The sequence below is a fragment of the Cetorhinus maximus genome, chromosome 20, assembly GCF_964194155.1.
Source record: "Cetorhinus maximus chromosome 20, sCetMax3.hap1.1, whole genome shotgun sequence".
In the NCBI taxonomy this organism is placed as follows: Eukaryota; Metazoa; Chordata; class Chondrichthyes; order Lamniformes; family Cetorhinidae; genus Cetorhinus; species Cetorhinus maximus.
Window position 1 is genome coordinate 73,878,561 of NC_135898.1, and position 17,136 is coordinate 73,895,696.

At 46.6% G+C, this 17,136-nt stretch overlaps 1 protein-coding gene across 1 annotated transcript in view; it reads right to left on the minus strand.

The window, feature by feature from the left end:
- cfap46 (cilia and flagella associated protein 46) overlaps window positions 1-17,136 on the minus strand; it is a 229,251-nt gene that overhangs the window by 165,677 nt on the left and 46,438 nt on the right. Inside the window, exons 11-12 of the mRNA XM_078565203.1 lie at window positions 9,695-9,923; window positions 7,452-7,563 (exon numbers count right to left, since the gene is read on the minus strand). Coding sequence (XP_078421329.1) covers window positions 7,452-7,563; window positions 9,695-9,923 — 341 coding nt within the window. The remainder of the gene's footprint in view (window positions 1-7,451; window positions 7,564-9,694; window positions 9,924-17,136) is intronic.

The following is a 17,136-nucleotide window of genomic DNA, read 5'->3' on the forward strand; positions in this document are numbered from 1 at the left end:
TGTATATTAAACCCAATGACAGCCATAATTAAAAGTTAATGGGAAACGAAGGTTTAATAAAATTTACTAAAAGCTGAAATAACTTTTTAAAGATGCAAATGTTAAGGACAAAAAAAAATCTATTGCTGCAATTGATTCTTCATTTAATTATTTCTAACTATAAATATTTCAGATAAACTGACAATGATACAGCCAAAATTAACAAGTAATATAGGATTTCGCTCTACGTTTTTAATTTTTGTTTTGCAAAGAGAACAGCGACAGGACAGTTATAACAGCAGATAATGGTGCAGACGGCAGAACATGTCCCAGACAAATGGGATATACCATCTGAAATTCTGCTCTTCAGCCTAAGTATGTTTACAGTTTCAGACCAATCTTTGTCCTTTCTCTTCCCTCATAAATACAAATTAGAACAGGTTGCTACCATAATTATGCTCATTTAGTTAACCTTACAACTAGCTTACATTCTCAACCCAGGCTAATTTAATACATAAAAGCCCAAGCCAATCAAAGAATTGGGATACAACCTGAGTTCTTGATATCAAAGAGAATTTAAAATTCGAAAAGAATGTAACATGATACTATGGCATCCATCTGTCTTGGGAGACGATGGACTACGCCCAGGGTGCAGGCCTGGGCAAATAGTATGGAGACCGAGTTGCCCAAGCATCAAGGCCTTGTTTCAGCATTGTTAGTATTGTCCAAAGGAGAGGATGAAACCAGTACTGTTTGATACCAGCTCTGTTGCAGGAGTTGCCAAAGAGCTGCCTGATAGATGCCAGATATACTGCCTACGGGACTCCATTCCAGACTTTCTATCAGGATTTACTCCCTTAGCTGCCTTCTCTCTCGAGACAACCACAAGGCAGTGGGGCTATTTAAGATGATACATGATAACATGATACAGAACCAGTTAATACCCCTAAGGTACAAAAAAGAACAGCCATGAATGACAAAAGTGAGAGATAGTGTAAAACCAAAAGAAAAACTATACAAAAATGAAAACAAAATTGAACAGATCCTGGCAAGTGGGAGAGATATAAACACTAACATAAGGGGACAAAACATGATAGTACAAACTACAAAATGGGAATATGAAAAGGAACTTGCAAGGGAGATCAGAATCAACATGAACATTTTTGACAATTGTCTTAGGAAAAGAGTGTGATCAGGAGCAATGTGGGCCCCTTAAGAAAAGATATTGGTGATACTGTCAATGGAAATAAGAAAATGGCAAGACAGGCTGAATAATTGCTTTGAGTTCGTATTTACAGGAGGGGAAGGGGTATGTCAGGCACGCCAAGGAAACTAATTTTGAATCAGGGACAGAAATTGAATCAGAATCAGAAATTCAATTTCTTGGCATGTGGGCCATGGCTCATGACGTGTCCATTCCCATTGAGATTGAGGTGGGTAAGAAACAAAATTTGTTCAGCCACGTCATCTGCGTGATTGTGGCCCCAGTTCCTGGGCCTCCAGAGCTGGTCACTTCTGTACAACAAATTCATCAAACTCTGCATACCGCAGGTGGTGCCAGCAGCATTATTTGCCAATCATATGGTACAGGTAGCCTGTTTTGTCTTAAAGGGAGAATGGAAAAAAAAGATCAGTGCAATGGAAATTCTTAAAAATTGAACACCAAGGCAGCCAGAGGGATCTAGACTGAAGGATGTAGAGTTGGAAGCATTAGAGTACAGGTGGGCAGGAAGAATGGCACCCTGGTCCCGTGGGGAGCCAGGAATCTGTCAACAATTACCCTCACAAGCCAGTGGGAGCAGGTATCAGAAAGGTCAACGCCCAGAGTGTTGCCCAGAGGGCCTGGCAGCAGCCACAAGAAATCTAGTGACTTTGCACAAGCGATCAATGTCAGCGAATGCATCTTCCTATCACATCTCCAACCCACCACAACACCAGCCTCTCACACTGCTCAATGCCCACATCCCCATCACTCACCCAGCAGCACTCTCTGGCACTCAGCACTCACACATAACACCCAGATACTCTATCTCACCTTCACACAACTACCAATGCTGCCAGCTTTTCACATTTCATTCACTCTCTCCACATATTTCCAGCTATGTCACCCAAAAGGGCTACACAATCACTGACATTGTGCCCTCTCTCTCTTGCAGGACAAGTTGGCATATAATAGAAAGCAGGTGAGCAAAGTGGTGGGGGACGAGGATGCCTGCATTGCTGGAGCCAAACAGTGGGGATGATTCGCTGCAACTGATTGCGATGAGGCCCAATGTATCCGGTGCCACTGAGAATACTGAAGATGACGGCATCATCCTACCTTATGCCCCTTCTAAGCACCCATCTCACCCTCATCCTGCTATCTGGCATGATAAGCAGGCTGCTGACAGTGTGACTACAGACCTCTAGCGTCTCACCCAACACTCCTTCCCTCAGACCGACCTTCCCCTTTCTGAATTCTTGCTTCCAGATACCCAAGAACAGCCACCTGCGCAGCCACAGTAGTCCCAGAAGAAGGAAGAAAAAAAGCACAGCACAGCATTAATGAAGAGCTCTGTCACTTGATGTAAAACTCATAGTTACAACTAAAATATTGGAATGGCACATACCTTGGAGGTTAACAGAGAGTTGGGATGAGCACATGGTGAGTCATCTAGTATCTTGCAGCCAGGCCAGGGTGAAGGATGGTTCGTTTGCCAGCTCGCCAGAGGGCAAAGTGCAGACAAGAACTGATGGGTGGCATGCAGGACAGAATTCAATCGGCATGCACACCAAGATGTTGGGTGCATTTGCTGGTCTACCAAGCAGCTTTCTGTTACTGTCAAGGAGTACTGAGGAGACTCCAACTTGGTAGAGTCTGCTTTCTAACCCACTTCTGTTCCATCTCACTGTCATTCTAGACACCTAGAGGAACTTCAACTGCAGCCCCGTGGACACGTTACCTATTCCTCTGCTATCCCTGTGAGGATGCAGCAAACTTTCGGACAAATGCAGGAATTCACCAAAACACCTCTAAAAACACTCAAGTATGCATTGAGACATTTTCCATTATATAAAGTTCTATAAATTTAACATAATTAAAATCAGGGTTCCTGGCCCTCAAAATAATTCTACTGCATGGCCCACCTTGCTGCATCATACTTCTTTCTTTCATTACTGGTTGGGCTGAGTGAAGTCAGGATACCACTGTCACCACATGTTCGGGCATACGACACATGCGCAGCTGTGCACGCCCATATCAGTGACGATCGCCATGGAGGCCTTATAGGTAGAAACTTGCAGCACTCTCTGCTCCATGGGAAACAAGGCAACTCTGTGGAGTTGCACTACACCAATGAATTTCTCACTCACAGACTCACCATAGCTCAGAATATAAACAAATTAATTGTAATTAAGAAAATAATGGCACTAAAGAGAGACAAAACCCCAGAACTCGATTCTGTCCAACCCAGTGTCTAAAGGAAGTAGGTGAGAACGTTGCAGATTCCCAAACTTTAATCTTCTAAAGTTCTCTCAATTTAGAGACAATTCCTTCAGCTTGGAAAATTACGTGTCAATCTACTATTTAATAAAGGTGAGAGAAGGAAACCAAGCAATTACAGGCCAGTTAGCCTAAAATCTGTTATTGGGAAATTACTAGCTTCTGTAATTAAAGAGAGAGTAACAGGACATCTTGAAAATTTTAGCTGATTAAAAAAAAGCAGCATGAATTTGTAAATGCCTAACAACCCATTTGAATTTTTTGAAAGGTGTCTCTGAACAGGAGAATATCTATGGTTGTTGTTTACATGGACTTTGCTAAGGCCCTCAATAAAGACCCTCACTAGCTAAAGCTGAAGCTTATGAAATTTAAAACAAATTATTGACTTGATTAGGAAATTGGCTGAGCGGCAGGAAACAAAGATTTGGGGCTAAATTATACAGCAAAGAGCGGGTGGCACAATTTATTAACAATTTAGGTGGTGGGATACAGAGCCACATATCAAAGTTTGCTGATGACACAAGTATAGGTGGCATTGTAAGTAGTGTAAAAAGAAGTATAACATTTCAGAGAGACATCAATGGATTAGTTAAATGGATAAAACTGTGGTAAATGGATTTCAATACAGACCAGTGTAAGGTCATCCACATTGCACCTAAGAAGGATAAACATGGTATTTTCAAAATGGTGAAAGGTTAGAAACAGTGAGAATCCAGAGATTTAGAGTGTCCCTGTATATGGATCTTTAAAATGTCATGGACAGAAAATTATCTAGTAGTAAATGGAATTCTGAGCTTTATATTATATCTAGAAGACTAGAATACAAATGGATAGAAGTCTTGTTACAGATACACAAAGCCACACCTGATAGGCCACACCTAAAATACCAGGTTCAGCTATGGATGCCTTGGAGAGAGTGCAGTGTAGATTTACCAGAATGATACCTGGACACCAATGGTTAAATTACAAGGATAAATAACACAAGCTAGGGCTGTATTTAGAATTTAGAAGGTCTTCTTATCGTGTCCACAGACAGTCTATACATGGCCCAGCCAGAACTGAACACACCTTTGCGCCTTGTTGTTGAATTCGGCAAGATCTGCAACAGTGCAGGGTTCCTCTAGCGATAGGCATTGCAGGAGATGTTGCATAGTCTGTGGCTCAGTTCCACATTCACAAGTTGTCGTGCTGGTTGTATATCCCCATTTGCTTAGTGACACCTTTGAACGACCTACACCAATTCTAAGTATGTTAAGGCACTTCCAGGTTACCCAGTTGCAATTAGCTCCTGGGGGAAGGCTTTCATCTGGTAGAATTTCCATCGCTGGGGGTTGTTCGAGACTGGCGAGCCGGTCTTTCCACAAGGCGATGCGGGCTTCAGATGGGGTTGATTGTAATGGAACAACACTGTTCATGAAGCTCTTCCTTGACTTTAGGCGGCTGGGTGTAGGTGTATGACCATGTAGAGGGTGCCTCTCATCTGATGTTTGATGGAGTCGCTCTTTCTTGCTGGCTACCATTCTTCTTATTTCAGGGGGAGCGATACCCGCCAGGATATATAGGCTGTTGGTGTTTGTTGGTTTTAAACAACCTGTGATAAGTCGGCAGCTTGCATTCAGAACGGCAACCATCTTCTTAGCATGAGTAGATCTTTCCCATGCAGGGCAGGCGTATTCGGCAGTGGAATAGCAAAGAGCAAGTGCACTGGTTTTGAGCTTGCTCCCCATTTTGTGTTAGTGAGCTTATTCAGGATGTTGTTTCGTGCGCTCACTTAGAATTTATACAATTTAGAAGGTTAAAGAGTGATTTGGTCAAAATTTTCAAAATATTAAGGGGATTTAAGGGTTAGATAGAGAGAAACTATTTCTGCTGGTTGGGGAATCTAGGGGCTGAACTTTGTCACTCACCTGGAAGTTCCGCTGCAGGGCCTGAAGGCAGGAGGCGACCCCGCTTCTGCGGATGGTGGGACCTGGGACAGCATATTGCCAGCAGTGGTTAATTAAGAGAAAATATACCACCATTCCTTCGTCATCACTGGGTCAAAATCACGGAACATCCTATCTATCAACACTGCGGGAGCACTTACACTGCATAAACTTCAGTGGTTCATCACCACCTTTTCAAGGGCAACTGGGGATGGGCAATAAATGCTGGCCTTGCCAGAGATGCCCACATCACATGAATGAATATTTTAAAAAATCTAGGGAAATGTCTACTACTAAACTCCTGTCTGAGAGCAACTAGTTTGTGCAGAAGCCTTGAAATCAACAAAAAGTCCTTCAGCACCTATCACAGCACTCCCTGTAGACTTTAGCAACTTTAAAGAACCCAAGAAAGCACCAAAACCTTATTCAGGAAAGGATGCAAGGACATTCGTAGTAACTACTACTACTAGCCAGTCATTTAACCTCAGTGGGAGTAAGGTTTTAGGAACAATAATTAGGGGGGAAAAAAAATCAACAGACTCTTGGAGAAGTTTGAGTTCATCAAAAAGATCCAGCATGGATTTCTAAAAGGTAGATTGTGCTTGACTAATCTAATTGATTTTTCTGACGGACTAACAGAGAAGGCCTAAATACTTAATCCCTCAAGCTTACATAACCCACAAGTGTAAAAAGCAAAAAAGCCTAAAGGGAAAAAGAAGCCCCCATTGTGTGTCTGGAGGTCTTCCTGTTCCTTTGAGGATAAAGAAAATCTCTCCTGCTTCCCATCTTCTCCACCAAGATCTCCAGTGCAGTAACCAAAAACCTGGATACTGCACTCCCTGCCATGGTGAGCCAATTTTCAGTCTTTCCCAGGTCAGGTTCTAGTTGCAGAATAACTCCCAGCACCTCCTCCCAGTACGCCTCCCCTTTAAGAGATGCAGGCTAGTTTTAAAAGTGCAAGCTGCTAAAGATATTAAGCCCCTTGCTGATGCATGCAGCCACTGAACAACACAGTTTGTTCTAGCTGCACCCAAAACTAATTATTAGGAGACAGCACAAAGCTGGCATGCTGCCTGCATTACAATGAACAGATGTGGGTTAATTGTGCATCAGGGGGCTATCCAATTTAATCCCCATCAAATCTAGAATGTCTCATGGTGCATTGATACTTCAAATCTAGCATCAGTGCTGTTTCAGCTTTGCACCAACTCTAAACTTGAGGTATGTAAGCCAGATATGAGTGTCCAAAATGACTCTGAGCCAGAACAGAGCAGACTGCCTCCTCCAGGAAGTCAAACTCCATTCATTCTGGTCTCAGGTTGAATGCTGACTTTGGATTCTGGCCACATACATGCTATAACTGCAGTGACAATGCACATTGAAACTACTTTGTGCCAGCTTTACAGTTGTAATGTGATTGCACCTTTAATTGCGACACTGGATAGAATATTTGGAGAACTACAGATAAAACTATCGAAAGATGCTGATGCAACATGTTAACTGCATAAAAGTTTTTATAATGATATTCTAGCCAATAATTGTGTTTATATCAATATAGCAATTCAATTGCTGAAAGGCTATAAAAAGTTAAAGTTACATATCAGTAAGAGGGAGAAAAAATTAACTTGCAGTCAGTGGAAAGGAATATCGAGTGGAACATATAGTGGGCAGTCTATCTGCTATCACCCATTTTGTGCCCCCGCCAAAATTGAATTTCTTTCCCATGACATTGTAACCTCTGTTACCCAATTAATTGAAACAAAATTCTGTTGCTGTACTCATATCAAGGCACTTGGATTAGACACATGCACTATATTTATATCATGTCATCATCATGTCACATGTGCCCTGCCCAAAGGCAGGTCTTGGCTCATTGTCTGCTGATGCTTTTTGCTGAGCCGTTTTCTTGGCAGTTTTAGGGGCAGGGCAAAGAGGCAGGTCCTAAGTCTTCCTTAGCGGAAAAATGATCAAACCCGTGCTGTTGCCGTTATTCTGAACCACATGCTAGCCATCTAAGCTAACCGGCTCTCTATAATTATGTACTGAATGGTAATTTGATGACTCACCTTTAGCCTCATTTTCACCATCTAGTACCAGCTGGAAAGCATCAGGAGCCAGGGCCAGGCCAGCCTTAATCAGCAAAGATCGACTGTGTTCTAAGCTTCTGTTTTTTTTTACCTTCAACATAAGAAAACAATCTTTCATCATTTAGTGAAATGGCTTAGCAGCAAATCAACTATCTAGTGTATCTATGCTATAAATAGTTTGCTTTTAACAGTTTGCTATTTAACAAGCAAATTATGGTTTATTTTCCCATTTCTTAGAGGTACCTTTTTACCTCCACAGAACAAAAACATATGCTAGGTTTATTGACCATAAAAATAAATTTAATAAGTGTGGAGATCCTTTCTGGTGTTGCTCCCAAGTAGTCCAGAAATTGGCCAATGATTTGCTCATTGGTATAATGAAGTAAATTTATTGAAACCAGACGTTACATGAATGACAATTCTTATTTATACCAAAAGATACATTATACCAAAGATCATTAAACATTATATTTGTAATATTATGGAGCTGCCATTTTAACAAACTTGCTTAAAATACAAGTATTTTGTTTGTACTAACATTCTCATTTTCTTTTTATTATTTAACATCCATTTTAGTTTTGTAGTTTGATTAAGACATAATAACTTCAGGGGCAGAATTTTTCATATGGTGGGCGGGCTTGGCAGGAGCGGGTGGTCACAGAGCCGATCGCCACCCGCAATCGGCTCCACACCACCATTTTATGCGGGTGGGCCAATTAAGGCCTGCCCAGCGTAATGCGCAGCCGGTAGTGCTCAGTGCTACCTGTGCGGGCAGGGGGAGAAGAGAGAGACAGGGCTAGCGCTCTTTCGCGCATGTGCACGAAAGAGCACTTCAATCTCTCTGAGGCATGGAGCTGCCTCAAGGAGATTGAATCAATATTAAAATAATTAAATAAAAGGTTTATAAATTTATTTAAACATGTCCCCTCATGTGACTGTGTCACATGAGGTGGGACATGTTTTTATATTTATGAGAAAAATTTTATTTGTTGAATAATAGCTTTAGGGAACCTTATCCCGCTCGTGGATGAGGTTCCCTAAAAAACGCGAAGGCCACTTGGCCTTTTCACCTGCCCGCCAACCGTAAGGTTGGACGGGCAGTGCTAACAAGTACTTCAATTAATTTCTTAATGACCTTAATAGGCTATTTACATATCGGCGGGTGCGCAGCCAACTCCGTCGCACGCCCGCAGAACGAAATATCGCAGGACAGCGCTGACATCATCGCGCGTCATTTTACGCGTCGGTGTGTCAGGCCTCCCAACTGTCAAATGCACAATATCCAGCAACTATTCAGGTGCGGCTAACTGACATGAACTGCAATTTTCAAGTTACTTGCTCTGCCTTCCTACTTAGTGCCATCTGCAAACAACTGGGATAGTCCTTCATCTAAGTCACTGATTTAAGTGCGGAAAAGCTGAGGTCCTAGTGCCTGGGGATCAGGTACCCAGAGCCTTGGGCATCACTATTTGTCACATCCCACCAATCATAGAACATTGCATTTAACTCTTTCTCTCCATCTCCAACCTCTCACCTCCCAACCAACTACTTGCCCATAACACAAACATCCCCTTCCAGCCCCAGTAAAAATACATTTGTCCCCTTAGTTACATAAAAACGCCTTCAGCTGGAGTAATAGCTTTAGGTCAGAATTCTTATACAATTGCCTAAAATTATGTATTTTCTGTGTGTCATAAATTCTCTGCCTACTGTCATGTGACATGAATTGTTGTGGTACACTCTAGGCATTGCAGTTTCAAAAGAGGGGCAACAAGAGGAGCCACAGGTTAAAAGAGGTGCAGAAAGGTAGGTTAAGATGTTGTTTTCTTTAAGGGCTTGGAGCAGGAGTGCTCACCCCCTCAAAGCCCTCCACTTAGCTGAATAACAGGGACTGTTCCTTCAGGTTCCCAGCAGTGGCCTCCAACCACCTAAATGTTACCACCCAAAAAAACCCTTGCCCCGCACAACTCCAGGCAGAGAGTTTAAAATAGGGAATTATGGTTCTATTATTGCCTTGTGATCTATTTGAATTCATCTGATAGTAACATACTTGCATATTTACTTGTAATATAGATTTATTTATGCCTATTGTTTGAATACATAATGACGATACAACTCATCATTTAATAAAACACAATCATTCTGGTGTCTCTATTTCTAATCAAAAATGTTTATTCTGTTTGATGTTTTAAGTACATTTTCAAAAGCTCCCTGCATTTTACCTGTTCAATCATCCTGATTGCTCGATCCTCTGGGTGTTTAGGAGAGTAATAAATTGCTGCGTACATCTGCAAACGGTGCAGTTCTTCATGAATATATTTTTCATATGGCCCTTTAGCATCTAGAGTATAAGCTTTTTTAAGATGTTCTATGGCAACCTCTATCCGCTCCTCATCTTCTTCAATCTGAGCTATTTCTATATGAACTTGGCAGCGCAGCTGAATCAATGAACTAAAACAATTCAAAAGAGGAGAGTAGAGTTTATAAAATGCAACATAAGGTAACAAAAAAGACAATTTTTGAGTTGGGAATTTTATGCTGCCAAATGACAGACGAGCACAAATTTATTATAACATTGTTGTTAATCGACATGCATTAAGAATTTGGCAGCAAAATTCCCCGAATAATCCGAGTGTCATGCAAACCGCAGTCAGAAAATATTTCTAATCAAAATTAATCTTACTATCTTATGCAAATAAATTAATAGATCACTCTATTATAAGCTTTATAGAACTTGAAAAATAATTGTTATTAATTATTTTCTGGAAATTTACAACATTGTAATAAAGCATCTACATGGTAAGGCCTGTTTAAGAGTGCAAAAAAAAAGGAGGAAAGCATCCCCTAAATGATCTACACCATTATTTTCTGGGACCTTTTCACTACTCTGCCAATTTTTTTGCCAAAATAGTAAGGAGTTAAGCATTAACTTAAGAAGATAAGAATTTGCCCACCATTAAACTCAACAGCAAACATTAATGTCATGAATTAATATTACTATTATAGATCCTGTAACTAAGATGGTAAAATAATGGAGCTGGTCGGTCCTTTGGGATCTAGCTGGCAGGCTCGATGGATTGAAGGGATATATCAGCAGTTCCATTTACTATTTTTCAGGTAAACCTGCAGGAAACTAATTCTACTACCTGCTAGAAGAATTATAAGGAACTCATTACCTTGGAATATTACCCAACACTATTATTGTGCTATGACTTAAGGAATGCATTTAAAATGTGTCCTGTCTTGTAATATTTAAATCACGTATAAAGTAGGCAGGGATGTAGGAGGAACCCAAGGGATTGTTAGTTGAGTGAAACAAAGTTGTTATTCTGTTAAACTGTCAGTTCCATTAATATTTGCTCCATATGCCCAACAAACCAGGTAAAAAGCCATTCGGTTTTGAATCCTACTCCAACAATTTCCTGCAGCTTTAGCAGCAACCAAAGAGACTATCTCAAGTAATAACTTATGCAAGGTTGCTGAGAAGGCAGATTCTCCTGGAGCTGTATCTCGAATAGCCGTGGCACATGAATGAACTGCAGAGATCAGTGGGGGTATCCTGTTGGACCTAGCGATTGCAACTATGCATGAAAGTATAATGCAAAAAGCAATTTGCAACAACCTATTCATATTATATAATGGGTGGAATTTTCAGAGCCCGCTGGCGGCAGGCGTGATAGGTGGCGTGCGCGGAAAGTACCCACTTCACGACGGTGTGAAGACAGGTCGCGATCTTTGGCTCAGCCCGCCAACGGCACTTGGCGGCCTTCACTTTGGGCGAACTGAGGTGAGTGAGCAGCAACGTTCTCCACAGCTCGCCCGTTCTTTACAGGCCTCAGGAGTGCTGGGGCGCCGGGGAAACTGATACCTTGCCCTGCAGGCAACTGCTGAGAGGGGGGTGTCAGGGGGCAAGTGCTGGTCTGCCTCAGAGGCGACTGGTGAAAGGGGGGGTGTCCGGGAGCAAGTGCTGGCCCACCTCAGAGGTGACTGCTGAGGGGGGGCAGTGTCCAGGGGCAAATGCAGACCAGCCTCGGAGATGACTGCTAAGGGAGGGGGCAAGTGCTGCCCTGGCACTGCATCCTGCGCACAGGCTATCAAGTTGGCGGGGCACAGGGTAAGCGAGGGAAGTGGCCATGCATTCGGGACACCTGTATAAACTGACCATGCCTCTGCAACAAGACAGATCAGACACAGCCACAGTGATATGATTGGGGTCGGGCTCCTAGTCTGCCTGCCCATGCAAGCAACACGGAGGTGCCAAAGGGCCAGCAAGCGCTCTATACCTTACTCCCAAGCGGCCCACACCACCCGCCCCCACTCCGGCACAGACTTCGAGTCCGCCACCACTTTATTGGACCGCAGAGCAGCTGGACTGCACACATTGTACAATCTTCTCGCCAACGCTGGGCATGTAGCAGTCACTGCTGGAGGCACTCACAGGCCCTTGCAATTTCAGCATCCTGGTTTGGACCAGTATGCCCCATGTCGCAGGTTGACAGGACAGCCATGCAGCGCACTCATCTCCGGCCATCCGAGGGGTGACCAGCATTCTCCAGGAAACACTAAGGGGTGGTCACACAGGGCCAGGAAAGGTGCTAAATACAGCCATGATAACCACGTCTCTCTCTCTTTCATGTTGCAGGAGGACCATGTCAGGATCATGGATCCTGGTGACCTAGCTGTATGCCTGTTGGCCTACAGGGACCTAGAAGACGGGGGAGAGAGCAACTGAGGCACCTGGCCGTGCAAAGGCAGGAGCAGCAATCTCATGAAGAAGGGGCAGCAGGGGCTCCCGCATACGCTGCCCAGGAGCAGCAGCAAGCCATGGCTGGTCAGCACCTAGCAACAACCACGGTCTACAGACACCGCCTGCCATTCCTGCAGATGACTGAGAACCAGTGTCACCAACGGCTGCACATGTCTAGGGAACTGGTGGCTCACATCTGCCACTTACTGCAGGACTTGGCGCCAAGGGGATATGGAGGGCATCCACTGACAGTGGCTGTGAAAGTGACCTCAGTGCTCAATTTCTACGCCAGTGCCTCCTTTCAGGGCTCCACAGGTAACCTCTGTGGGATTTCACAATCCGCCACCCACAAATGCATCCATGAAGTCATGGATACCATCTTCTCCATGGCACACAACTTTGTGCATTTCGCCCGGGACCGGGACAGCCAGGATGCAAGGGCCATTGGATTCGCCCTGAACTCAGGATTCCCACAAGGGCAGGGTGGATTGACTGCACTCATGTGGCACTCAGGTTTCCATCGCTACACACAGTGGACTTCATCAACCGCAAGGGCTTCCAATCACTGAACGTGCAGCTGGTGTGTGACCACCAGAAACGCATCCTGCAGGTGTGCGCACGGTTTCCAGGGAGTGTGCACAACGCCTATATTCTGAGTCGCTCGCGGGTCCCTGCAGTCTTCCAGGGTCCACAGAGGCTTCAGGGTTGACTCCTTGGGGACAAGGGCTATATGCAGAGGCTGTGGCTGATGACACCCGTGCAGTGGCCTCAGACTGCAGCAGAGAGACGCTATACTGAGGCTCATGCAGCAGCTCACAACTTGGTGGAGCAGACCACCGGGATGCTGAAGATGTAGTTCCGGTGCCTGGACCAGTCTGGTGGAGCCCTGCAATACAGCACACAGAAGGTGTTACGCATCATCATCGTCTGCTGCGCCTTTACAGAGTGGCGCTGCAGCGGGGTGAGGAGCTGGCTGAGGAGGAGATGAAGGAACTATACGTCTCCTCCGAAGAGGAGGATGCCGATGGGGATGAGGGTGAGGGGGTCCTGGGTGGTGACGACGGCAGGAATGAGGGTCTCGCACTGGCTAGACAAGGCAGGCACACTCGGGAGGCCCTCACAACTGCCAAATTTGTGGAGGAACAACGACATGCAGTGAGGTGTCCCCTAAGATCCTCACATCGCAGTTGTGAATGTTTGGCTCCAGTCTGGCTTATCTAATATCCTCAATGAGAATGCTCCTGTCATGGAGATGCAGTGGCGGCCCTAATAGTCACTCAATCACAGGGGCATGATGACAACATGCAGTGAGGACACTACATAAATCTTCACATTGCCTCTGAAAAATCTGATTCCTGTCTGGCCGAGGGCAGTTCACTTGCACTCCATGATCAGAGACGCAGCCATGAAACTTTAGATGCATCTGATGCTGTGTCCGCCGTCGGCACCTCAGCCCTTCAGGAGCTGGTGCACAGCATCACTGGTCGCAGATGCTGGTGTGATGGGGGCCAGCCCCACCTTAAAGTTGCTGAGAGCACCCAGAGTGCATGAGAGAACTCTGTGGCACCTGCCCACTACATTCTGGCAGCAATGACCAACACAGCCAAGGTGCGGGCATCAGTAATGTTTCCAGGGAGTGTGAGGCTCGACCATCACTGTAGTCTAAAGGCCACACAAAGCACAGGGAAGAGGCCCTGGACTAAGACATCTACATTTATCTTGGACAGAAAGGTTTCACATCTGAATGACAAGAACACTGCTCATCAGAACAAGGAGCTATATGTAGGCAGATATTCTTGGGAGTTTATTGACAATAGTGAACATATGTACAAGTGATTAACACATGTGGCCAGGCTGCGCAGCCAATTCTCCTTAACCGAGGTCGAGTTCTGGTCATAAACCAGCTAATTGCCGCCATGCTGTGGTACCAGCTGGTCACTTTGACCCCTCCACCAGACTTTGTCACGAAAATCCAGAGAATGCTCATCGACTTCTTCTGGGACAAAAGACTGCACTGGGTCGCTGCTGAGTTTCTGAGTCTCCCACTTAGGGAGGGCGGTCAGGCGCTGGTGTGCCTTCGCACCAGGTGGCGACTTTCCGCCTTCAGGCCCTGCAGTTATACCTTTACGTTGAACCCCTTCCGAGATGGTGTGCCCTGGCGACGTATTTCTTCCGCCAGGTGCACGGCCTGAATTATGACGGGCATGCTCATGTTTATAGACCTGAGGGGCCTTTGTGGCTCCTTGCAGGCATTGCTTGTCTTTTACCAGGACCTGATCAAAGTCTGGAACATGGTCGCCTCGCGTCACAGCTCTGCCCCGTCAGGAGTAGCGGCTATCGTTAGAGAGCCGCTGCTCAGGAATATGCCCCTCCGTCCCTTTCTGTGGCTGGCAGAGAGGAGGCTGTGGCTGCCGGGGTGACCAGGATCGGGGACATGCTGGGTGGCGGAGTGGGCTGGATGTTTCTGCACGAGTTGGCGCGTCGTGCGTCCGTGGGCGTCCGGCTCGTGGTCGATGCTATTCAAGACCTTAGGACGGTCGAGCTCTGGCCCGACGTTATACTGGGTCTCGAGGTGGCCCAGGTGCGCGGTGGTCTTCGGTCTGAGTGTTCCTCTGTTCAGACGGAATTCCACATTGGCCCCAAGCCCCGAACCCTCCCTCGGGTGCCGGTGCCCCGCAATGTGAGCTGCCTTGGGGTAATGCCCTCCGTGTCCTTTAGCACGCGCGGAGGAGTTTTCTGTACGGGCTGCTGCTGCACACCCTTCACTTCCTTGCCCTCGCCCGCTGCCCAGACACACCCTGGCGTGCCTTGTTGCCGTCCGGCGACGGAGGTCCCCGTTGGGAAGCCCTCAACGGACGTGTCCTCCCGCTTTCCATTGGGGACCTGGGGTGGAGGGTGATGCAAGCACCAGTCCCCTATAATCGTAGGATGTGTCAGTTTACGGACTCCCAAGATACCTGCCCTTTTTGTGGTCTTGTGGAGTCCGTGGACTATGTCTATGTTAATTGTTGTAGGCTGCACTCCCTTTTCAGTTATTTAAAAAACCTCTTATTACTGTTTTGTTTGCATTTCAGTCCCACGCTCCTGATCTATGGACACCCTATGCAGGGAGGGGCCAGGATGGAGGAGGACCTCCTCATGAACCTGCTCCTGGGCTTGGCCAAGTTAACCATTAACAGGTCCAGGCAGCAGGCGATTGAGGGGGTCGTCCCACCTGACTGTTTGCCCCTCATCCGCGGCTATGTTCGTGGCCGGGTGCCCCTGCAGAGGGAGCACGCAGTGTCTGCCGGCACCATCGAGGCCTTCTGTGCCCGTTGGGCACTGCGGGGACTGGGGTGCTTTATCGACCCTCTTAATCACATTTTGATTTGATGCTTGAAAGTTTTATTTAAACTTTGTCTTTGGTTTTACAGCTAAACTAACTTAGGCGCTGTGTTTACTTTATCACTCATTTTGTTAATTTAGTTTATTTGGTTGGCTTTAAAAGACCTAATTCTCCTTAACCGAGGTCAAGTTCTGGTCATAAACCAGCTGACTGCCTCCATGCTGTGGTACCGGATGGTCACTTTGACCCCGCCCCTGGACTTTGTCACGAAAAGCCAAAGAATGCTCATCGACTTCTTCTGGGACAAAAGGCTGCACTGGGTCGCTGCTGAGGTCCTGAGTCTCCCGCTTGTGGAGGGCGGTCAGGCGCTGGTGTGCCTACGCACCCAGGTGGCGAGCTTCTGCCTTCAGGCCCTGCAGCGATACCTTTACGTTGAGCCCCGTCCGAGATGGTGTGCCCTGGCGACATATTTCTTCCACCAGGTGCACGGCCTGAGTTATGACTTCCAGCTCTTATTCATAGACTTGAGGGGCCTTCGTGGCTCCTTGCAGGCTTTGCCCGTCTTTTACCAGGGCCTGATCAAAGTCTGGAACATAGTCACCTCGCGACGCAGCTCTCCCCCGTCAGGAGTAGCGGCTATCGTCAGAGAGCCGCTGATCAGGAATCTGCCTCTCCGTCCTTTTCAGTGGCTGGCGGAGGGAAGGGCTGTGGCTGCCGGGGTGACCAGGATCGGGGACATGCTGGGTGGCGGAGGAGTGGGCTGGATGCTTCTACAGGAGATGGCATGTTGCGCGTCCGTGGACGTCCGGCTCGCGGCCGATGCCATTCAAGACCTTAGGATGGTCGTGCTTGGTCCCGATGTTATACTGGGTCTCGAGGTGGCTCAGGTGCACGGTGGTCTTCCGTCTGAGCGTTCCCCTGTTCGGACGGAATTCCACGTTGGCCCCAAGCCCCGAACCTTCCCTCGGGTGCCGGTGCCCCGCAATATGAGCTGCCTCGGGGAAATGCCCTCCGTGTCCTTTAGTACGGCGCAGAGTAGTTTCCTGTACGAACTGCTGCTGCACACCTTTCACTTCTTTGCCGTCGCCCGCCACCCGGACATGCCCTGGCGTGCCTTGATGCCGTCCGGTGGCGGGAGTCCCCATTGGTAGGCCCTCTACGGAGGTGTCCTCCCACTTTCCATCGGAGACCTGGGGTGGAGGGTGTTGCATGCAGCAGTCCCCTACAACCGCAGGGCGTGTCAGTTCACGGACTCCCAAGAGACCTGCGCTTTTTGCAGCCTTGTGGAGTCCGTGGGCCACATTTTTGTAGGTTGTTGTAGGCTGCACTCCCTTTTCAGTTATTTAAAAACCTTTTATTGATGTTTTGTTTGCACTTCAGCCTCACACTCCTGATCTACGGGCACCCGGTGCGGAGGGGGGGCCGGAAGGGAGAGGACCTCCTCGTGAACCTGCTCCTGGGCCTGGCCAAGTTGTCCATTAACAGGTCCAGGCAGCGGGCGATCAAGGGGGTCGTCCGACCCGAAGGTCTGCCCCTCTTCCGCGGCTACATTTGCGGCCGGGTGACCCTGGAGAGGGAGTACGCAGTGTCTG